Consider the following 23,623-nt stretch of genomic DNA (forward strand, 5'->3'; position numbering starts at 1 on the left):
ATACACAATTAGGAATCAAAATCTGTACATCAGTTTTAGGAAAGATTTTCAATACAAAGCAAATATTATGTGAAGCCCAACATCAGCAATTTTATAATTATTGAAATACTCATTAGAAATTTTTTTTAAATTGTTGCTATTACTAGATAAACTCAAAGCTGACTCTCTATGACTGTAGCTCAGAGAGTTTCTCTCTCCTTGCAGCTCAAGACCTAAAGCTAACTAGAAAAGGAGATTGGTGGCCTCAGGAGAAGCCATGTGCCAAAGTGGTCACAGCAGATGAGCCCTGGTGCTGCAGAGCTGGGGGCCCTCCCAAAGCCCAAAGCCCAAAGCCCTGGCCAGAGCAGGAGCCCCAGGCAGAGAGGAGCTGCCCAGTGCCAGCCCAGCCTCTGCCCAGGACAGCCACAGCTGCCAGGAGCTGAGCACACACAAACAGCTCCCCACCTGCAGATGGACACATCTTGGTTGCACATTTCAGGTTACAAGAAGGGAACAGAAGCAATCTGGATATCCTGTGCACAGTTCAAGGCACATTTGACCATCTCTGTATAGACTCAGAGGCACCAAAGCTGAAAGGAGCACCTTATTTGAAATTCAAATCCTGATTCCAGCACACCAGCACTGATATTATGAGACACAAGTTTGAATATATTTTATATATTCATCTCCCATTCTCTCTGTGACCGACTTACAGAGAAATTTGCTATTTTATTTCAAACATAATTTGAAAAGCTGAGATTTCCAGAATTCACACAAGCATCTCTCTGGTAAACCTTTCCTTGGGAGGGAGTGAATCTTGCTGCTCTTTTTTAACACAAAGCTGCTATTAGATGGGTTGGTTGTTTTTTTTTTTTCCTTAAACAGCAACATTTGGCTTTAGAGAGGAAAGACTGCTCTTAACAAGAGAAAATGGGACTACAAACAGTGTCAAAAATACTAACATAGTGGTTTTGCAAAAATGATAAACTTAGGTGGCAGCAGACAGTATTATCTGCAAAGAAAGCAGGCTCAGAGTTTATTAGTCAGACCTACCCTGACAAATGCAGCAGTCTTCCTGGAATGATTTCCTTTCATCACCCTTCTGGTTTCCATTGCTAGCTGGTTCACAGACTACACACACAAAACAAAAGCAAACCATTAAGAAAAATGCCCAGCCTCAGTGGCAAACAACAACCTGCACGTTTTACTGCAGGCATTTAGAGAACAGCCAGTGTCCAAAGGAACCCTGATCCAGTGTGTCCCCACTGTACTGTTTTCTTTTTATTGGGAGAATTTTAGTGACTTCCCTAAAGCAAACATGACTCAATTTGTGAAAGTAGACTTGTTTTATTCAAGCCTTTGGCTTATCATTTCCTTCCCAGCTATAGTGCTGTCACCTCCTTGCTAGCATAACAATCATGATTTCTAGCTAAAACACATTAAAAAAACCCTAAACCAAAATAACAAAAGGATTTAAGGGAAGATACAATGTTCCAAAGGAGTCAGAGGCAGCTAATGCACACCTGGGACTCAGTACAGAGAAGAGATTAACCTTCCCAAGCACTGCAGGACTCTGCCTGGATCTGCAGCCAGACACAGTCTAATCTTTCCTAGATGGAGGATTACAGCAGAGGCAACCCAAATTCTGAATGCACAAAAGTGCCATTTATTTTATTATACATGAAAGCTCTTGCAAGGTAGCTCGTTTTCTTTGTTGCAATGATACCATGCATGCCTGTCAAGCAAGAACTTCAGAGTGTTATGGGGGATAAAACCAGAGATGAGATCAAAGTTCACTTTATAAACACCTGATTCAAATACTTCTGATTTCTTTTGCAATAGATCAATAATCTGAGCAGGGAACGGGAGAAATGCAAATATATCCCTATTTATTAAGGAAATGTAGATAAACTGTGGCTTACATGAATCAGCTGGACTAGAACAGGCTCCAGATTGCAAAACATTGATCTGGCTTCAACATAGAAACTCAGCTGTTGTTCAAAGTCACGGCCAAAGGAAACCTGTAAGAGAAAAAAGGCCCAGACTTTACCAGTGTAGGCCTTAAATATCTGTAAAACTGCATGCAGATATTCAAAAGTCAAAATCCCTATAAATTACTAAGGAGAAAACCCAGCAGTAAAAACAGACAGCAGTCAGAAAATCTCTGTTCTTTTAACTGTTAGCAGTACTTGAGCTTCAGGGAAACATGAAAGTTTTACTGGTTTGGGGATTTGGGGTTTTTTTGTCTACACTCCACATGATGGTCTACTTTACAGATGGAGAATTTTTCAAGAAAATAAAAATTAAATCCTGTTTGTGAAGTGTTTTCAAACCTAGCAGAACTCTTTGATTCTTTATGGGAGAAACAAAGGCTTGGTATGATCATACTTAGAAAGCAAGACAAAAAAACTCAGAAAAACAGAAATAGATCTGTGAATCTGTATTCAGATTCCTCTGATTTCTAGTTGATAAAGGGCCTTCAACAGAAAACAGCATTTTTCCTAATTAGAACATTAGTAAGAAAAGCAATAAGTAAGGTTTTCCTTGAGTTTGGTTAATTAATACATGCTTATATAGTATGGCAAAAGGCTGTAACCTTGTATTCTAGCAGGAAAGAAGTCAAAAAACAACCTTTGTGAGAGAACAACCCTCTTCCACCCCTGAAGATTTAAAAACACCCAAGTGCTGTCAGCTGGAGTGTCTCAGCTGTCAATTAAAAGCAGAGCATGAGGAACAGTCTCCAGGCAGTCCACATTTATGTATTCTACTGCAATTTTTTTTTCTAATAGAAGTCAAGGTTGCATTATTTATTATTTCTCAAGTCACATGCAAAAGAATTTTTTACAAAATTAGAATAAAATTTACATTTAATCCATACAGTGAAAGATCAAAGCAACTGCACCAGAAAACAAAGAATTGCTTCTCACATTACAGATAACTTTGCTTTTCCTCTATTTATACAACTGCTGATTCTTGAATCCTAGTCTCAAGAAAAAGTACCCAAAAATATAAATTTTTTCACCAAAAACACTGTCTGTAGGGATGACTGTAACAATTGCTTTTCCCTCCACATCTTAATGTGTGCTGGTTTAAATTCATAAATAGTCATTTTGCTGCTATGGGATTTTTTTTCCCCCCAAACCAGGACTATCAAGACACATCAAATTTTCTTCAATGCAAGAAATCCTCCTAAAGGAAATTATACTGCATGTAAAGCTTAATAAAGCAAGACTATATTAGAACATTAATTAGCAAATTATTATAGCTGAAGAAAAAGCAACCACTCAGAGTAAATCCACAGAACTGCAACAAAGAACAAAGAGGACAAGTAGGCACAGAGCCTGACAGCTCTGTGTGAAACAAAAACCAGGCATTGACAGTGTGGTTAGAGAATACAGAAAGCTTGAGAAAGTCTCCCTAAAACACCCTCACATCTCAAAATCAACAGAGATCAACAAAAGATTTACTGGAATAAGAGTGAGGGATGGATTAAAGATTAATTTCAAGCCAGAACACTTGGGGTTCTCCTGGGACTACTAATTTAATGATACAAATTGTCTTATTTATAAATTGAGATAAACAAGATAGAAGAACAAGACAGATAGAAAAAGTTACACTTATTTTGTATTTTTGAAAGCTGGTTCAACTTAGAGCCAAGTAGTGGAACTTCCTTCACATAAAGCAGTGACCTCTCTGATGCTTCAGTTGCTGTTTAACTTTTAAATACCTGCTCTGTTTTACAAGATTTACAAAACTAGCAAAGAATACTATTAAATAAACAACATGTGTACTTTAAACTTTCATCTTGCCCAGTCAGCTTCAGCACTGGCTGACATTTCTCTGAACACAGACACACTTCTGTCAGTGAAATGCACTGCCTGTGGTTCTCAGGGGTCTCAGCCACACAGGCACCTGCTCCTCGTGGGCATCTCACCAAAATCCCAGCTCTAAGCTGCCCCCAACACTTACACACAGTGGTCACTCACCATTTTTATGAATCCATTTATCAGAGCTGCTAACATTCTTTTCTCATCCTCAAGTGTTAGTGCACTAGAAAAAAAAATTTGTAAAATTTTAGAATATTGTTTATCCTATTTATCTATAAAGGTTCAAATGATACATAATATTTTATAAATTTTTCTGTATAAAATGAATTTTTATATTAATATCATCAAGTCAGCCATGAACCAGATTTTTTAAAAAGTAAGAATTGCTGAAAGTCTTTAGATTCTCTAAAAAACTCAGACTTTGGCATGAGGAGAAGGAAGCTACACTAATGCTTTTTATTGTAGCAAACAAATGGCTTCAGTCTTGTGCTGCAGCATAAGAACTTGAGTAAGAATTAAGTCTAAAAACCTAAAGAAATTAATAAGTCTATTCTTAGAAGAAAGTCATCCTATTTAAGGAATAAAGCTTTTGAAATACCCTTTCAATATAATACACTGTATAATACAATAAACACACTAGTTTATTATTTCATTTGGGATTTATTTTGTTTAAGGTTTTCTGTTTTAACTAACTTTGCTTCAGAATTTAAAAAATAATTAACTTCACCTTGCTACAGTGCTGGTTTTCTTTATGTTTTAGTAAGAACCGAACTAAACTGATATGTGAAAAAGGAATTTCTTTTCAAAACTACCACAGACACCTATTCTACACCAAGAGTCCAAAATCTGATTTGAAACAAATTTACATCACATAAAAATCAGTCAGTCAAACCTGTTTCACTGAAAATGGATGAACAAAAAGTTAAATTACAATTAACTAATACAATTTAATCCCTTGGCTATTATATGCTTGGCTCCAGCTTTGACCTTTAGCATATCAGTTACCAATTTCCAGCTCAGACACCAGATGGGAAGAGAACAATAGTTTTACTATACAAATTCAGTAAGGCAGGAAAGGAAACCTCAGCATGATTAGCTCATTAGTGCATTGCCAATCAAAAGAGTCAACTGATGGGTTCTGAAAGGCTCAGGAGGCTTGTAATGAGATCTCCAGGTCAGTAATAGGTTTCCAGTTCAATTGTGATCAGACCCCTACCAGCCAAAGGCTGTTATCCCCAACAGCTGTTACAGGGGTCAGCAAGTCCCACACAATGGGCTGGGAGTTTCCTCAACCAGCATGCAAAAACAGATGCAGGAGTTACTTAAAAATAACTGGAATTTAGGATGATTTACCAAGAGATGTACAACCCTCTTAGCTCAAGGAACTGCTGGTTTAAGGGATTTTAAATGCCCCAGTAAACTATCAAATTGTTTTGGCAAAGTGTCAGAGGAATTGCTATAAACCGCTTTATTTTTTTTAATAAGCTGGTTTAGGTACAATATATTGTTCTATTTAAAGGCTGAAGTGGCTTTTAGTGCAACATACAGCCAAATAAGGTACTCTAACCCAAAATAAAGCACTCTAGCTGGTATAAATTTGAATTACATGCTAAATCTGACCTCTTTATTGACAATAAATCTTGCATTCATGGCTCATCGAGGGTGAGAAAGTTTTAAGTTCCTTTGCAGCATCTGCCATACAAAGAGGCTCTGGGCTGAGAGTGGCAAAAGAGACTCTGTCCTTACAATTCAACCCAAACCAGAAGGAAAAAAAGGTTTGTCCTCTGGAGAGCTAGAATTTGCAGCATTCTGGTGCTGGCTCTGTTTTCAGTCAGACACAGATTTTGGTATGATTTTTGCAGGTTACCTAGAAACACTGCACACTGCTTTCCCCACTGCACAACAGTGAGGCTGCAACAGGGCACAGGGGATCCTCGGGTCTCAAAGCCAAGGGCAAAATAGAAGAGGAGGAATTAGGGGAAAGATATAGATGGTTCAACAGCTTCTCAGTTCTAGCTTCCCCTATTGAAGTTTCTAGAGATCTTCCAGGTATCTTTTTAAAGATTTCACACCCTTTGTAATGGTTGAAAGCACTGACCCACAAAAAGGTGTAATTGAGTGTGGCAATCTGTGCTTTAGTAGCTACACATTCACTTGAATCTCAGAAATAGCTTATTATTCCCTAGAACTCAACTATTACATTGGTTTCACCCTCAAAGTGTTTTGAAGATTGGATTGTAAAGTGTCTCTGCTTCACTGGAAAGCTACAAAACCACTGCTACTTCCTTTTTAAAATTCTGCTTCAGTATTCAAAATACAGCAGTAATTAAAGAGCAAATGGTACGTGCTGCCACTTCACTGCACAGCTCTTCCCTCAGCACTAATTGGATTCATGTCTTAATCCACCTTGAAACAAACAGCCCCAGAAACATGAAACCACACCAGGCAGCCTCACTGCATAAATGAGAGCTCAGGAGAAGTTCATCTTACTTCACAGAGTCGTGCATTGTCTTACAGACGTGCAGCAGGGCATTGAGGATGACGGGGTCCTTCGTCGGCTCCTGCTGGTGCCTGCAAGGGGTGGCAGAAAAACTGATCAACAATCCTGCTCTGTGTCAAAATGGAAAACAGTGACTGGAATGACACCCATTTAATGCATCATTTCAATCACCAGCACTGTATGACATTGCATAAGTTTTGGGTTCATTTGTGAGCTGTAAGAGCTGAAATGAGGGATGTGGGACTCCAGTTCCAGTTCTCCAAATTGCAGTTTATTTCAGCAGTCCAGGGTGGTGGGTGGCAGAGCCTGTGCCTACAGCTGCCAGCTCCAGCTGCAGGCAGGCCTGGAGACCCTTTGGTTTTGGTTACATTGCATTTTGTACTTTTCTTTGCTGAGCACCTTAATACAGCAGAATCAATCTATACCTTAACTATTATCTATAGCCTATCATAACTACTGTAATTACCATGTTCATGTTACTGTTCTCCAACCACTAAAAGTTAGTACATTACAGTTTAAGCTAGAAGTTGTTTTCCAGTTTTCTTGCAGTGGAAAATTCTGAGACCTTTTTTCTACTTGCAACATCAGCAGTCTTGTTTGCCTGTGCTATCTTCCTAGTTGGTAAAAACATCATCTTGTTTGGGGTGGGTTTATCCTTTGCTCTAAGCCATAAAAACCCCTTCTACTAACACACCCTTTGCCTCCTTGGTTATCCAGTGAGACTGGCTCAGCAATTCTTTTCTTCTATATCAAAACTTGCTTCCATCTCTATTCCTTCATCCACATTCAAAAATCCTTCTGCCAAGTATATGTATCTGTGAGACTTACTTGTCAAATTTTCATCCTTCCCAACAGTGAACCAATGAACATCCATGATCACATAGTTAACCAGGGTAGAATTGCAATAAATGTCAGCCAAGAAATATTATCTTAATATACACATTTGCATTGCCAAGGCACAGACTCTGACTCCTTAAGGAACACAGTAAGGTGGACATGTGATACACTGAGGCAATCTAAGTACATTTAAAATAAAACAATCCTGGATTTACCAAGATATATTTTAATTTCTCAGCTACTCAGGGACAGGCAGGAAGGATCAGTGTCAGGTTTAGGTACAGAGGCACATGTGCAGAGCAGCTCCACTAAGATGATTAAGGGGCCACAGCATCTCTCATTTCTTGGCAGTAAAGCCAAGAGAGCTGGCCCCAGGTGCCCTAAGGGAGAGAAGGCTTGGGGGGCTCAGCAGTGAATATAAATACCTCAAGGGAAGGTGGAAATGAGAAAAATGTTTCAAGAAACTTGTTAATTATTGGTAAGAAAAGGACTGCTTGACTTTCAGAACAGCTGAATGTATTTTCATTTTCTAAGTTCATTTTCAGCTGTAGCAATACTCCATTCTGCGCTGTCACATCAACTGGAATGTGAAATAAATGTCATAAACCAACTAAGGCAACACAAAAAAAAAAAAAGCTCAGAGAACAACTATTCTGTTAACCCACAGCAAGTCAGCATCAAAATAATTACTTCAACTTTCTTTGTGAACAGTCCATCAATAGATTAACAAAACTGACACATTTTCTTTTTTCTCTCCCATAACCTGCAACACCTTCTTAAATGAAATAGCCAATATACTGCCACCTCTTCCCTGGCCATCTTCCAGTAAGTTTCCCAGAGCCTCCAGAGTGCATTTCACTTTAACACTCTCCACTTACTTAATAAAAGATTCCATAATGCACTTGCAAACCTCCACTCTCACACTTTCCTTCTGGAACATATCCAGAAATGGCAAGAATTTCTCCTGAAAGTACAAATACATAAACAAGTAAAATAAGGTATGTTACAAGCAACACACTTATTTTGGATAAGTTTTTTTTTTTGGATAAGTTTTTTTTAAGCACAGTATTTAGGTAAAACTATTTTCATCTGTTTTTAAAACAGTAATTCATCTCAAAGGATGAAAAAGTGGAACTAATGGAAAAGGACTGATGGCTGAAAGATGTATCAATTTATTGATTGCAGAGATGCAAAAGGGAACACAAAACACAGAACTGTTTGAATCAAATGTTGCACTTTATTTTTAAAAGCAATCATATGCTTCAAACAGCTTAGGGTCATCACAAATTCAGGCATCTATGGGGAAAAAAAGTAAGGCATTATATGCATTTAAAATAGTCTAAACATCATCAACAATTTCACATCTATCCAGAGCAAGTAAAGAAGGTATAAGACATACAAACTTCCTTCAAAAAACAAGGGTCTAGGTTGTTTAACATACTAAAATACTTCATTTCTGTATCATCTCAAGAATATAGTGAGGGTAAGTTTTTCAGAATTATCCAAGCAATTTGTGAACAAGACTTGACCCCAAATCCACAGCATCAGTCTTGAGTTTCACCCTTCAAATGGTTTCTGTATGGTGACACACACTTGCTGTCTTTGTTTCTATTTTTCTACCTCATACAGAGCCTGTGACCTCCCTGAGTTCCACTTTGTTCCAATGCCAAGTGCAAGTGCTATGAGAGGGGATGATAAGTATGTGTCATAACACAGAAACAGCTACCAGCAATTACAGAAACACACACACACAAATAAATGGTATTTCATCCATATAAATGGTATTTCATCTTCATTCATTGTCACTTATGCCACAGTAACAAACAAACTTAGAGAATTTAACAGCCTAATGAAAAAAATATAAAAAACTGGAACTGGAATAATAAGTACTTAAGTGGAAAGCAGCAGAAAGCTCACAAAATATTTCTGCACTTAGGTACTTGACAAAAAGTCCTTGCATTCTTTGAACTTGTAAACAATTTAAATATTGTAGTCAAGGTAAATTCTCTTGCAGAAAAATTAAACAGAAAATCACTTACCACTGAAAAAAGCAGAGCAAAGTCATAGATATAGGTAATAACTTTCTGAATAATTGACTGCAGCTAAAGGGGAGAAAACGGGAAAGTTTCAAAAAGGGGAAAATGATTGTAATAGGAGTTAAATGAATACTATCCACACCAGAGATGATTCTTCTTTAGTTATTCATAGAAGACTATTTTGGAAGATGCTTCAAGCATTCATCAACATAATTTTTTTCCCCAAAGTGGGACAAACTGTAGCCATGCTGTCCCTCATACTTCTCCTGCATCCCCTTCAAAACCCACATTGAACAGAGGCTGACCAGCCTGCCCAGGCATTATTTGATCTTCACTTCCATAGTTGGGCACAGGTTTTTAGAGTCCCCATGTCCTCCAGCTCTCTGCACTAAATATCTCAGCCAAGTAAACAAAGGAAAAAAAACTCAAACCAGTTTGTGAAACCTTCCTTTGTAGGCACTTTTTCTACCCTCCAAGTAACCACAAAAACATTCTCAACTAATCCATATCTCCTTTGGCATTCACTCTCAAGAACTGGACACAGTAATTCACTGAAGCCTTAATGCCAAGCAGAGATAAACTATTTTATGTTTTATTTCTGTTTGAACAGCCTATCATGATTGCTAATTTCCTTCAGCAAACACCACTGCTGATGTAGGAGTTAACTCTTGCTACTCCTAAATACATAAATCATTCAAGTTTAGCATTTCTCAGAATTATAGGACTGATGTGTATGGAGAAAAAGGAGGAACAAATCACAGCATTACAGTGTTCCAAGAGGCTTCCCAAATAACTAGCCAGTGTTTAAAAAATAATTATTTTGCTATAAGAGTTATCAGTAATGTTTAAGAATTGATTCCATTTAAGAAAATGCATATCAAGTTTTTACAGGTTTGGCAAAATAAACTGTTTACCTGTGGGTAAGCATCCTCAAATGCTCTATCAGGAGTCATGTGTTTGATAACATCAGCCAGAACTGTATTGACCTCTCGTTTCTGTGCAGCAAAAAACAAGGTTACAAAATGAAACTGGCACATAAATCAAGTCACTAAACACCAGGTGAGCAGGTTAATTTATTTCCATTTGCCAAAGCATCAGCTTTTTACAGAGCTCTAGTTAAGCCAGGAACTTTAACCATAGCTCCAATAAATCCTTACTTAAACTGATCCACCTGCCATTAAAATAAAAGGATAAGAAATGTTCAGTGCTGTAGGGTAGTAAAGCTTTAAACCAGTATCTTTTGCCTCCATTCATCTTTCATGAAAGGAAACACATTTTTTCATTCCTACACATTTATACTGAATATTAAAACCTTTCCATCTTTAATACCAGACTGCTAACACAGCCACTTAGTCTGTATCAGAGAAATTCAAAGGAAACAAATAATTTCCACCTACCGTAAAATGTCTGCAGGTATACTCCACCCACACTTCAGCACAGTTGATATAATCCTAGAAATACACGTGTCTCATGACTATCAGTATTTGCAGGAGACTGTGAGAAATACACTTGCAAAAATTACACTTGAAAGAATTAACTTCTGAGGTATGATTCACGTAGACCTAGAGATCTAGAACCCAAAAGCTGCAATTGTGTAATAATATTATGTAAAATTAAGTTATGTTTCAGTAGAGCTAAGAAAAGCAGGGATGATCCAAAGATATTACAGCTATCACTTATTTTTTTGCAACTGTGTGTATTTAGGAAAGGTAAACAATGCCATGCCTGAACAACTGGCTACAACTTTGCTCTAAACACAGTCAGCAGTGGACAGTTACTCACCTGTGGGTTCTTCAGCTTTGTTATAACCTTCCAGGCTTCGTTTAGTATTTGAAGGCGATCATTTTCAGGAGGATCAGCCAATGCCAAGTTTAATCCCAGGGAGCGAAAGAGGAGATGCTGAAAGTTAATGAGTAATTTTTAATTAAAAGCAGACAACACACATCCATCCAAGACTGGTCTGGTAGGTACAGTGTGCAGAAAGATTCTCAGATCAAACCACTTGAATAATTTTACTTATTAATTTTATTTATTTATTTATTAATAATTTTATTTCTTCGTTTTATTTATTTATTTATTGTGACACAAGTTATGTAGGCAACTCAGAGCATAGAAACCTCTGTCAAAGGAAAGGAATTGGTACAAATTAGACAGAAAATGTTACCTTTGGGAACCCAGACTCATCACACTCTTTAATCATGCCAATGAAGTCCATTGATCTCGCAGCAATAAACTCTGCTCTGAACGCCGACATCACTGAATTCAACAGCAAAGCACTGCCATGAACAACACAGATCAATACAGCTCAGCAGCAGCTCCAGCTCAGCAGTACCTGCATTTACATTCATCTGAACTTCCCAGACTAACTACTGTCCAGCATCTATCATAAATTTTTAAAAAAGAAAGATAATAATACATATTTTAATTCCTCAGCTGGTGCAGAAGTGGACTGTGCAAAGCACATAAGGAAAAAAAATAGCAGAAAACTCACAGGACTCAGCCAAACTACCCAATAAAATGCACAGAGAGGAGCCCATCAGCAGGCCAGAGTGCATTCACAAAACCCACCCAACTTTCAGACCAGACCATCTTCCTGAGCATGACTGCCCTGCACAAAGACTTCCAGGACACATTTGAGATACCAATTTTAATGTTGAAAAAAGCAAATCATGAAGTATTACCAACTTCCTAAGGTTGCCAGCAGCTTTACAACTTCCCTTGCTGAATGCATGAATGGCCTGACTGTAGCCAGTGGAAGACAGGAGAAAGAAGAGGAGGAAAACCCAGAAAAGTTCAGCAAAACCAGGCATCAGACATGGCTAAGGGAGAACACATTAATGTCCCAGGCTTTGGCTGAGGAGCCAGAATGCAGCAACCAAGTTAAACTAATTAACTTTAGCTTGACAAGTAATCTACCATATTTCAGAATTCATCTCTGGAAAACAGATGTTCATAATCATGATTTAATAAGCTGCTGGGAGAATGAAAGCTGCACTATGCATCCAGACTGTTTCCAGAAGAGGAAGAGAGAACATTATTGCAGGGACTCGGGTGCTCATTACAGACTCCTGCCTTCTACACCCTGCCACACTTACTTGTTCCCCAACTTCTTGCATCTCTCCATCATCTCAGTAAGCAGAACCTGGAACAATTATTTATTAAAATTAGTGAACAGAGACTTTACAAATATGTTCAGCTTTATTTACTGTACTGAAATCTACTAAAAGCTGTTTTAATTATCTTTCCAGTAGTCCTGTTTTACTCTGTATTTACAGCACAAAAAACAGTGGTGTAGCTAAACATAAAACACATCTTCTGGAACAGGTATAGTGGCATTTCAATCAAAACCATTATTTTATGGAAGTCAAATCTGCAATCCTTCACCCATGCCATTACTCCAGGTAATCTCTATTTGCCAGCCAGGTCAGTTACCTCTGGCAGGAGAGGTGAAAACTCTGCCAGACTGACAGAGATTGAAACAGCCTGTTCACTGTGTTAAGCTACAATTTAGTCAAATCATTTGTATAGCTGTATGACAGGAGAAAGGATAAATTCACTAAATAAAAATTAAACTAGCTAAAGACAGCAGGAAACAAACAGGAATACTGCCTATCAACTTGAAGTGGTTCCACCTGAGCTTTGTGGAAGCAAATATTCTTCCTGTACAGAAGAGAGCATCAGACAGGCCTATGTAGGCTTTCTACTTGCCTTCACATTCATGTAAAAACTGACTGAGGGGTTGTTTTTAGCAGGCAAAATTAACTCTTCACCACAACTTTAGTATTGAGCATTAGCACATTCACTTACATCTGGAGCATGGTAGGCAATACACTGCAAAATCCAGTCTATAGCAGGAGAATACAGGGTCAGATACAAAGGGATCTCCACACACTGCACCACCAGCTGGTTCTGAACTGTATCCCCATGGATCTGTTGAAATAAGAGACAAAAATGTGTTGCTGTGGAAAGGTATTAAATGGGAGATATGATTAACTGGTTAAAGTTTGTATATGAATGGAAATTAAACAGATGGTAGCACAAAGGTACAGATATTCTGAAGCATTCCTTGCAAGCTGGGAGAAAAAATATCAAGCTCCTAATATATACTATTCAAGTCTGGAAACATGCTGAATAGAGCAGTTTCAACTCAGCAGAATGTATGTAAAATTTCACATTCTGTATCTGGATACAGGAACACCCCTAAATCTATATTTGAGAACTTCTAAGATTTTTTTTAAATATGTGGAAGTTTGATGAAGGAGTGTATTTATCTGATTTTGCAAATAAAACACTTATTTGCTTACTTGTTTAAATGTTAGGAGGAAGTCAAAAAAGTTTTTATTCAGGCTTTCTTTGAGTTGTGGTGCCACTTCCATCCCAACCTGTATTAAAAGAAAAAAATTTTATTGGCATCTATCAATTCTCTTTCAGAGTGAGAGAAAAAAGCATTTGCTGAAGGAATACACCCAAATCAACAAACAGCATTGAATCACATGCTTTTGACTGATTATTTCCTTGCTTACTGATATAGTCATGTCCACTAACAACCACCCTGAGGCAGCTACAGCTGTTCTTGAACACCATGCTAACATCAGCTCCAAGTGTCTGCAAGCACTGAGGAAATTAGTGCCTACTGCAGCAGCCTACAGCAGCACAGGAAATTATTCTTACTTATTACAAACACTTAGAGAGAGATTCCCCATCTGTAAAACAGAAGAGAAACAACTTTTTGTTTGTTTGTTGAAAGGAAGAGACAGGCTGCTGACTAACTGAGATACAAGGGGTAGTTCCTTGAGGCAGTGGCAGCACCGGCTGCAGGAACTCCTTGGTACAGAGCAGAGGTAAATGACAGCTTACCCTGCACAGGTATGCTCTGGCATAGACTGCAACCAGTGGGTCTCCAATTCCTCTAATCATGGATGTTAACCGTGGCAGACACTCTGAAATGCCCCTGTTTTATCAGAAATGAAAATAAGCTTCAACAGTCAGAAACAGAATTACATCACCTACAGATCACTTCAGTAGCTGCCTTGTGGACTAAAGATTGAGCATGAATTATAGAAATGTCTATCAAAGAAAAAGGATACTAGCATAAAAACTTATTTCATAAGTAAAATTTCTGTGTACAGTAATACATATTCTATATTCAGATTGCAGTATTTGCTATTCAGAACAAGACAAAACTAAAAAAACTCCTCCTCCAGCTTCAAGAACAGCAGAGCTATGGAAAAACTCAGTGTAACTCAGTGTAAGGAAAGCAGATGCTTCAAGCAGAACTGCCAGAACTCCTTCCATGTCTCATTTTCCCACAGGTCCTTTTTGACAGAGCTGTAGTAGTGCCTGGATATGAGGCCCACTAATTCCAGTAAAAGAATTGCTTTTTAGGGATAATAAAGTTGTCCCTATAGCAGCAATTTGGCTTCCAACACTCATTCCAAAATATAACTGAAGAAGGACAATTATAAGGGAAGGAATATTTTCTGCTCAGCAGCTGGCACTGTTTGGCAAAACATTAAACTTACACCAACGTTTTCAACAGACAGTGGTTCATTGCTCCTAAATTATTTCTCCTACTCCATCTCTCCCAGTATGATATCAATATTTTCCTTTCAGTTTTCTATCCTGATTTTTTCCCCACACTCCTCATGTCAACAACCTTCCCCTCCACCCCCAGCAGCCACTGCTGCTTTTCAATTTGCACTGGGATTTGGGACACTGAAGTCACATTTGTACATGCACCTGAAAACTGAGAGCACTGTTGTGTTTCAAAGTATAGCACAGTTCACCTTGAATTTTTTCATGGTATTCTCATTAAAAATTCCAAACCCTCTCTGTAGTGCTTCTTCTCAGTTCTACTAAGACCCTACCCACCATTAATCACACACAATTAATTCATTTAATTAGTTCCTTAGTCTGCCCATTCCCTTCCTTCCCACACTTAACACCATTCTTACGTTTTGGAGAGGAACTTATTGCACTTCAGTATTGCTGCTTCCACATAACTACAGTGAAACCAAGTTAAGGAACAAAACTAAGATTCACACCACTGAAAAACCATAAGCAAACGTACAGCAAATGGATATTGACCAAACTATTTAAGGCCTTCTGTAATTAATGTCACTACACTTTGCTGATTATTGAAATTTATCTACAAGATTTTGTTTCAAAATTTTTCATACATCATCTCTGTCACTGCCAAACTGCTCAGAGCCAAAAATTAAGCATTCAGTTTACAATGAAACATGACTCAAAAGTACATTGAAAACATACAGCCTGAAACAAACAAAATAAAGCCAGTATAAACATCAGATCCTGTGGGTTTTATTGAAACAAACACGCTCACTTTTGGAAAAATCTACAAAAAACCTGCAGACAAACTGTGAGGGCCTCATTTGACAAGGATACAATCTGGGAATGAGTTCTCTGATTGAAGCAATCTTGAAAAACCAGTTTAAGCAAGTTTCTTTAGCTGTATCGTTAACACTCTCTGGAGAAAAGTTATCTGGGGAAAAAACAACCCAGAAATAGTTACATTATTTCTGGAAACAAGTTACTTTTCATGTTAGGTTTAAAACTGTATTCTTTTTCCATTCATCAAAAAAATTAAGTGAACAATAATGAACTAGGCAATACATTTGCTTCTCAGGTCTCTTAAACAGGAGTCAGAGCTGAGTACATAACAAGAAAAAGGTAAAATCTTGTAGTAAATAACATCTCAGAACCTGAATTCAGGCACTTGGAGCTCATCTCAGAGCTGCTATCGACAAATCTGACCTCTGCCTCCACTCTTCCAAAATCAGAAATTGTAAAAAAAATACAGAGAATCTGTAACAAACAGGTATATAAACCTACAATGACTAGAGAACATACAAGAGAGATTTAAGCACTCAAATACTTGATTTTACAAGGGTAATGTAAATTTTAAATAATACTATTGCAATAAGTAGGAAATACTGAATATGGACAGAAACCTTGTCTCTATTTAACCTTCCTCAAGGTTGGACATGATTTTTTTCCTGGAGCAGAGAGGAAACAAACACCAAGTTACCTGGCAGAGAGACTCTGTTATCCACACACATTGACAGAATTCTTTCATACACCAGTTTGCCTGGTTAAAAAAAAATAATAAAAAAAATCAAAACAAATTAACAAACTGCAAAACACAAAATGCTGGTACAAAGGTTCCCTTCACAACATACAATGAATTAGATGGAAAAACCTCCCTAGAGCACTGACATTTTGCTGCCCCCTAGTGAGGCTGAAACGTTCAGTGTGATTTAGCACCTCTCACACTGGAATAACATTTTCTGGCTCCCTGAAGGGCAGAGGTAACACACAGGTCAGATTTCTCCCAGGCCAGGAAAGGACAGCTGCTGCCCTGACTTTGCTGACTTTGGACATTTTGTTATCTCTAGCAGCCTGCAGCCAGTAGGAAGGAGCACAAAGAGGAAGCAGGACCTGAAATAACAATTGGATCTGTTGTAGCACATCCTGCTGGCACCAAAATACCTTTCAACTTTCATTGTGAATATTTTCCAAAACATGGCAGAAAAATAAGACAGTTACATGAAGTGGATGACAAGTTCACTTACAAGTTTAAAAATATATTTTAAAAAAATCAATAAAAATATTCTCATAGTCCCTACTCAGCCAAAGAAAACTTTCTGACTTCTATACTTCAAAATACAAAAATAATGAAATATTGAGTCAAAAGGATGTTAAAATCAAAAATATTTTTATAATGACAACGTGTTTTTAATTTCAAAATGCAGAGATCATGATTTTTCCTAACATTTTATTCTAGATATTCACTAATACATAAAGCACAGAACCATAAAATGAAATATTTTTCTTCTAAGGACTTTGCTCTTAGGAGATTTTTTACAATGATATACCATGTTTACTGCCAGTGTCCAAATGTTTATGATGGAAATATTCCATGTTAAAACTAAAGTCATTTCAGCCCTTTTTGGATAACTTTGACGCTTTCTAACATTACAAAAAAGTAATCTTATTAACATTTGTGTAGTAAGACTGGCACAGTAGATACTTACCAAAAGTATCAAGGATATCTGTAATTAAAACAAATTTGCTTGGATAAAACTGGATTACTGTTGTGTCTGAAAGAAGCTTAGAACACTAGAAGGAGAAAAAAAACAAAGAAACATTTTTAGAGGCCAACACAAGTTTGTGGTTTTACTCCAGAAAAGCTGGGTGAATATCCACAGGTGGAAAGGGCCAATATGAATTATGAAGCCATTTAATTTTTTTCCAAGATTAAACTGGAGTCAAAAACTTTGGCAGAAGGTTACTGACAAAAAAACAACTTCCACCAAAAGAAAACAGGTGAATGACTGACTGGGGAGAGAAATCCAATTCTTCCTTGCTTAAGCCAAATGTGGCCTCTGGCCCTGAGTCTTCTCTGGTCTAAGACTGAAAATATTTTCTATGAGCTCCATTCCCTTCTCTGTCCTTCACCAGGAGACAGCTCTTCAATCTCAGTAGAATAAAGTTTCAATATTTGTCACATTTCAAAAATCCAGGAAGCAATCCAATACCTTACAAGACTTCTCTGTTTAAAGAAGGAAATCACAACATTTGAACATGGTTAAGCAAGGGGCACACTCAGTCTTTTTGCTTTATTCATCAGGCAGGTGAGAGCATTTACATCCTACAACCAAAGCAGAACCTTGCCTGCTGTGTGGTCAGTGACCTCCACAGAAAGGGACCTCAGAGCTGTTCAGGACCTACACACAGCACAAACACTCAATTCCCACTTTTCTTAGAGCTCACACACATAATCAACTTAGTGCAGCTTACTCTAAGTAGCTTAGCATACTCCATCTTGACAAGTAAAGGATCTTGCAAAAAGCCACTTGAGGAATCACAGAATCATAGAATTGCTTAGGTTGGAAAAGACCTTCAATGTTGAGTCCAACCTTTAAACCATCCCTGCCAAGATCACCAATAAAAAAGATCCCCAAGTGCCACATCTACACATCCTTTAAATACCTCCAAGGATGGTGATGCCACCACTGCCTTTGGCAGATTGGTCCAGTGATTGAGAACCCTTTTGGTGAAGAAATTTTCTTAACCAGAAGCCAAACTCACTCCTCCTAATGCACACTAACCAGTGTGTAATAACAGTGACAGACTCTGTATAAAACTACAGCCTGATGCCAAGAGAACTGCTCAGCTCTCAGAGGACACAGCACTCTGCAGGACGAAGCACAACAAGTAAAGTTCAGTGAGGTTCTACCCCATCCTGCTTTATAACTACAGAACTGCTATCCCTCATGAAAAATTTAAATTCATTAATTACACAAGTACCTATTTCATTCTTATCAGTCTTTCAATCAGTGATGAGCATCTGCAGCATTAAGTGCAAAGTGAACAACATTTCAGCAGAGTAAACACATTCAGCTTTGGTACCACTCTCCTAAAAGGAAGCACTGGATCCCATGTTAGAAACTGTATTATTTCAGAATAGTTTGTGAACCAGTTGCAAAAGAACATATGAAAGTATCAATGCACAGATTATCACTGCATTATCACACACATTATATATATATATATACATATATATATATATACATATATATATATACACATATATATATATACATATATATATATCACTATTTCACACAAAGCACTGTAAGTACAGTACATCCCTGCTGCTTTTCTTCTCATCCAAAGACCACAGTCACACTTCACAATCCTATATATGGATTTTTTTTAAATAACAATAATAGTGCTGATTTCATAGTATTACAATAGTACATTAGTCACCCTAGGTCACATATAATTGTTTGATCTCACTTCATTAATGTTTCATTTCCTTTTTTGTCTTTACCACAATTTAAGCTGAAATTACTTCAAGCAGTTTTCACAAGAGAATCCAGAATGACCAAAAAAATCCTGACTTTATATAACCCCACTGGATGACTATGAGCATTACATCAGTTTTACAGCTTTTAAGGATGTCATTATCTCATCTATCCTCTGCTGCACTCTGCCTCTGGCCTTTTTTAAAGGCCAAGCCAAACAAAAGAGCATTTAACTGTCCTATTTCCCTATGCCCTCCTCAAAGCACATCACCCCAAATGACCCAAAGGAAGATCATGGACAAGTTCTCAAACAAACAAACAAAAACAAACCCCATACACACAATTTAAAAAATCTGGAACTGTTTTTGGTAGCTTGCTAAGGTCCTAAATCCCTTTATTTAATTTCCTTGCTAAGTTTGGATGGGTAAAATGCTGATGTTCAAAAAGCCATTCTGGTATTATTTGTAGGGGGCTGAAGGGGAAGAGGGCGGGAAGGAAATTACATGTCCTACAAAGAGCTGATCATCACTACATGGTATTTGTTCTAACTACCCTCAAGCAGGTAACATTTCCACATCTGTCATTTGGTGATTCATTGAGAATTCCCACCCACAGAACCTAGTCAAAACCAATCTGTAACAACAAAGCTGAAAATCCAACTACTGTCAGAAGTCATAAAACTCTAGAAGAAATGTGTTTCAGAGGAAAACAAAAGAAAATTGAAAATAATAGAAAAAATAGAAAAATAGAAAGGCTTCTTTTCCCAAGAAGGAAACTGGACAAGTCATGTCACCAAACTCACTGGTTCTGCATAGAACAAAACCATAAAACTGACCTGGATGACTATTTTCAGAGCTTTTACTTTCTGATCAGAGGACCATGCATCCTTTAGAGACTGGTTCAGCTCTTCAATTCTGTTCATGTAATCCTGCTGAGTCAAATTCAACAGCTCCTTCTGCGATCCCTGGCAGGAAACACAAACCCTCTTAGTAAGAGCAGGAGGGAAGGAAGGACAGTGCTGTTATTATAGAATCAAATCATGTTGTGGAGGAGAATCCTACGAAATTTATTACAATTTCCCTTCAGGTCTTAGCAAAGTAGGTTATGAAACATCTCACCCTTGCACAGTAAAATACTGCAGCTTGAGAAATAACTTCAGTACTCAGTATTTCTATCAAGCTCATAATTGTAATTTAAATTAAACTCAGGTAGGCATTTGCAGCTTCTGCAACAGCAGCAACCAGAAAAATCAGATGTTAAGACTATGGGGCTCCACAAAGTTTTACAGCAGTAAGAAGGTAAATCAACAACAACAGATCAGGTGAATTTTCAAATCACAATTTCTAGTGATAGAAAAATATGATTCTGCCCAAATCCTGTAACAATAAGGATTAAAATCACTAGAGAATTCCCACAGAAAGTACATACTCATCTAAATAGTGCACTTGCAGAATCAGGACCTTTTTAGAGGTTTCACATAAGATTTTTATTTCACAAATTCTTTTCACTGTTATAATGATGCTGTAATTTCATCAGAAAACTTTCTCACCTCTTCCAGATCATCCAGCTCTTCTAACCTTGTCCTCACTTTTTCAGAGACTGCTGAACCAGTAGTGGTGGTTTTTCCTGCAAAGAATGACAGATTTAAGTTTCTTTAAAATTTAAACACTGGGACTTCTAAAGAGAAACAAACCTGAAGGAGCCTGACATGGACCAGTCAGACAGAAGAGAGGTGGTTTGATTCCTTTAGTGACTATTCCTGCAGACACACATCTAAACACACCTACAGTGCATTCACAGTGAACAGGGACAATGAATAAGCAGAAGTGGATTTTTCTGCAAGTTTTACCCATAAGAAAAGAATCACCAGATAGAACCATAGGATAATTAAGGATGGAAAAGGTCTATGGAGGCCTGTGTCCAACTCTCCTCCTCAAAGCAGGTCCAATTCTGAAGTTGTAACAGTTGTACAGGGTTGTATCCAGTCAATTTAACAATATCTAAGGATATAGATGTCACACTCTGCCTGAACATCCAATTTCAGTGTTTGACCATTCTCATTGCAAAAAAGTGTTTTTATTTTTGCAGATGCTGAAATGCTGCATGTTTATTCATACAGAAAAATCCTGATTTACTATGCTATGATTACCTAGCCCAGATTCTCTTTGCTAGAAAACATGATAAAATATTTAACATCTGGTTCTTTTTTAAACACCCAGCACACAGCTGAAACCACTTCACTTTCATGTAAAGAGAATAACTGAACAAGTTCCCAAAGGACTTGCTTGCTTTGCTTCCAGCTAGCAGAAGAGTTGATAAACAAAATCCTCAAAACATCACTGCTCAGTTTAAATGGAAGAAAGTTTCAAGCTGTTAAGTGGAAGGCAGTGCAGTGAAATAATCACAAATTCATCAGCCCATAGGAATAAATGACAAGATGGTCAGGTGGCTTGCTTCCAATAACTATTTTGAATAAACATCCAGACATCCATAAAAAAGCAAGGACCATGATGTCAGAATGGAGGAGGCAGGAAAACACATTTCAACTGTTCTTGACCACAAAGCTGTCACTGCACCCTGCCTCAGGCAACCTCTGTTACTGGCAAAGAAAGTGCTCACCTTTTTCAGACCCCATGTACAGATTCTGTGAGGAAGCAGAAAAAGCAGAGTGTTAGAAAACATGGACTCACTAGCATTCCAAGAATGCACCGGGTAATTACACTGCTAATCAACCCTCTAATCATTTAGAAGTAGATGCAAAACTAGAACTTATTTGCATGGTTACAAAAAGACAACGTGATGGCTTCTAAATATCAGTAGACTTGGACTCAGCTCTAAAACAATCTTTAAAAATGAGAGCTTATGATTCAGTTTTCTACAACATGAAAACTGAAATTTAGAGGACCAGTATTTAGCCATGAAAGAATTATAAAATAGCAATATCCAAAATCCATTAAAGGTCTAGCACAAATAAAAACAACTGTGGCAGCCACCACTTACAATAGAAAGCTTCTCTGTTGTTGTGTATCTAGCAAGGATTTCACCACGTTTGCTTGACCATGGCTCAAAGTCACTCCCCACTGCTGAGCTCTCGTCTTTGTCCCGTTTCCTTCGTGCACCTTCCTGTTACAGCAGTACAAGTGCAAAAGTTAAATACAGAAAAAGAAGAGAAGGCTGATAAAGGTCAACTTAATGTTGCAAGTGCTAGCTGATCCTTTCAAAATTTACAATATTTTTAAAAATCCATATTTAAATAAATATGTCAACATAAACCAGATAAAAGTATGTAAATGAAAAAGAATATTCTATTAATATGATATATTTCCTATATTAAGCTCTTCACTGGTGAGACAACACATTTTATCCAGGGTTGGCTTTATGGTTTTGGTTTTCCTTAGTAGAGCTGGCAGCCCTCAGAGTTACCGTGGGGGGAGCAGCAGCCCCAGGATCTGCAGCTGCTGCAAACAGTGACAAGGGATCGGTGCCATCCAGCACGCTGCTCAGAGGGTCCATCACGGAACTGGAGGAAGAGGACGAGGTAGAAGAGGTGCTGCCCTTCCTGTTCATCTTCTTTGTCTTGGATTCAGTAACCTAAAGAAAAAGCCAGAACTGTTAAACCAAAAGGCTTTCTCTTGCCTCATTTTTCTTTCATTCTTTTTCTTTCTCCCCTTTTCCCTGAATGTGGAGGCAGACATTCTTCAGAAGAATTTCCACTGCTTTTTTTTTTCCTTTCAATTCTAGGTCTACAAAATTGTAAGAACAACCACTGTGAATATCTTTCTAGTACCCCTCCTCTATTTTATTAGGTTTGTCCCTGTCCTCCCAACTCTTCCTCGCTATTTAATTTCATCTTTACTTTTCCTGTACAACACTCAAGCCTGGAACATCAAATCCATACCTCAGGCCAACATCTTCTCTCCCTACTGACCTTCCTGAGCAGAAGCTGCTGCCCATTTATCATTCATTAGTGGATAACTCATCTCTTTGAAGCTGTTTTTTTTCTGTACATCTTTAAAAGCCTCTTACACATCAAAGAAATTATAAATGTTTTAAAGTACACAGCTGACTGGAAGCTAACCCAAAACCAAACCTTACATCAAGCAATTATGCAGGCCATTTGTAATGCAACAATTTGATTTTCAATTTAGCCATTATTCAGCATTTAATGCAACCAAGAAAACCTACAAGCTGGAGGTGCTGCATTTGTCAGGAGACTGTTTCTGACACAACAGCACCAGAAAACTTCTGTGAAGGGCAAACAGAATAAACCTTGATGCCTCTAAAACAGGCCACTAACACAGAAAGCAACTTCACAAGTACCACCACCAACCCCAAAGCCTTTTAGCTTTAAAGGAACAGATGTAAAAAGAGGAACACAATCAGTCTGAATTCAGATTCATTTTCCAAAAGCACAAACAAACTCACTGTAATGGGCTTCAGTGGATGGTAATCACCAAAATCCAAGGGTACAGATTCCAGCTTGCACACTTCAGATTCTGATACATAGTTCCTTGATCTTGCATGCCTTAAAAAATAAAGAGTGAAGGGAAAGTATAGATGGATATAAATAACACACACTAATAGAGAAGCATATCTACATCTATGCTTATTTAC

At 37.7% G+C, this 23,623-nt stretch overlaps 1 protein-coding gene across 1 annotated transcript in view; it reads right to left on the minus strand.

The window, feature by feature from the left end:
- VPS35L (VPS35 endosomal protein sorting factor like) overlaps positions 1 to 23,623 on the minus strand; it is a 42,057-nt gene that overhangs the window by 16,544 nt on the left and 1,890 nt on the right. Inside the window, exons 2-25 of the mRNA XM_074552790.1 lie at positions 23,435 to 23,534; positions 22,433 to 22,600; positions 22,010 to 22,132; positions 21,629 to 21,653; positions 20,559 to 20,635; positions 19,845 to 19,973; positions 17,234 to 17,318; positions 16,228 to 16,287; positions 15,585 to 15,681; positions 15,134 to 15,181; positions 14,037 to 14,130; positions 13,484 to 13,561; positions 12,987 to 13,109; positions 12,275 to 12,321; positions 11,344 to 11,455; positions 10,962 to 11,078; positions 10,577 to 10,630; positions 10,094 to 10,174; positions 9,183 to 9,245; positions 8,022 to 8,107; positions 6,297 to 6,377; positions 3,966 to 4,029; positions 1,902 to 2,000; positions 1,033 to 1,110 (exon numbers count right to left, since the gene is read on the minus strand). Of these exons, the coding sequence (XP_074408891.1) occupies positions 1,033 to 1,110; positions 1,902 to 2,000; positions 3,966 to 4,029; positions 6,297 to 6,377; positions 8,022 to 8,107; positions 9,183 to 9,245; positions 10,094 to 10,174; positions 10,577 to 10,630; positions 10,962 to 11,078; positions 11,344 to 11,455; positions 12,275 to 12,321; positions 12,987 to 13,109; positions 13,484 to 13,561; positions 14,037 to 14,130; positions 15,134 to 15,181; positions 15,585 to 15,681; positions 16,228 to 16,287; positions 17,234 to 17,318; positions 19,845 to 19,973; positions 20,559 to 20,635; positions 21,629 to 21,653; positions 22,010 to 22,132; positions 22,433 to 22,600; positions 23,435 to 23,534 (2,089 nt within the window). The remainder of the gene's footprint in view (positions 1 to 1,032; positions 1,111 to 1,901; positions 2,001 to 3,965; positions 4,030 to 6,296; positions 6,378 to 8,021; positions 8,108 to 9,182; positions 9,246 to 10,093; positions 10,175 to 10,576; positions 10,631 to 10,961; positions 11,079 to 11,343; positions 11,456 to 12,274; positions 12,322 to 12,986; positions 13,110 to 13,483; positions 13,562 to 14,036; positions 14,131 to 15,133; positions 15,182 to 15,584; positions 15,682 to 16,227; positions 16,288 to 17,233; positions 17,319 to 19,844; positions 19,974 to 20,558; positions 20,636 to 21,628; positions 21,654 to 22,009; positions 22,133 to 22,432; positions 22,601 to 23,434; positions 23,535 to 23,623) is intronic.

The sequence above is a fragment of the Zonotrichia albicollis genome, chromosome 16 (genome assembly GCF_047830755.1).
Source record: "Zonotrichia albicollis isolate bZonAlb1 chromosome 16, bZonAlb1.hap1, whole genome shotgun sequence".
In the NCBI taxonomy this organism is placed as follows: Eukaryota; Metazoa; Chordata; class Aves; order Passeriformes; family Passerellidae; genus Zonotrichia; species Zonotrichia albicollis.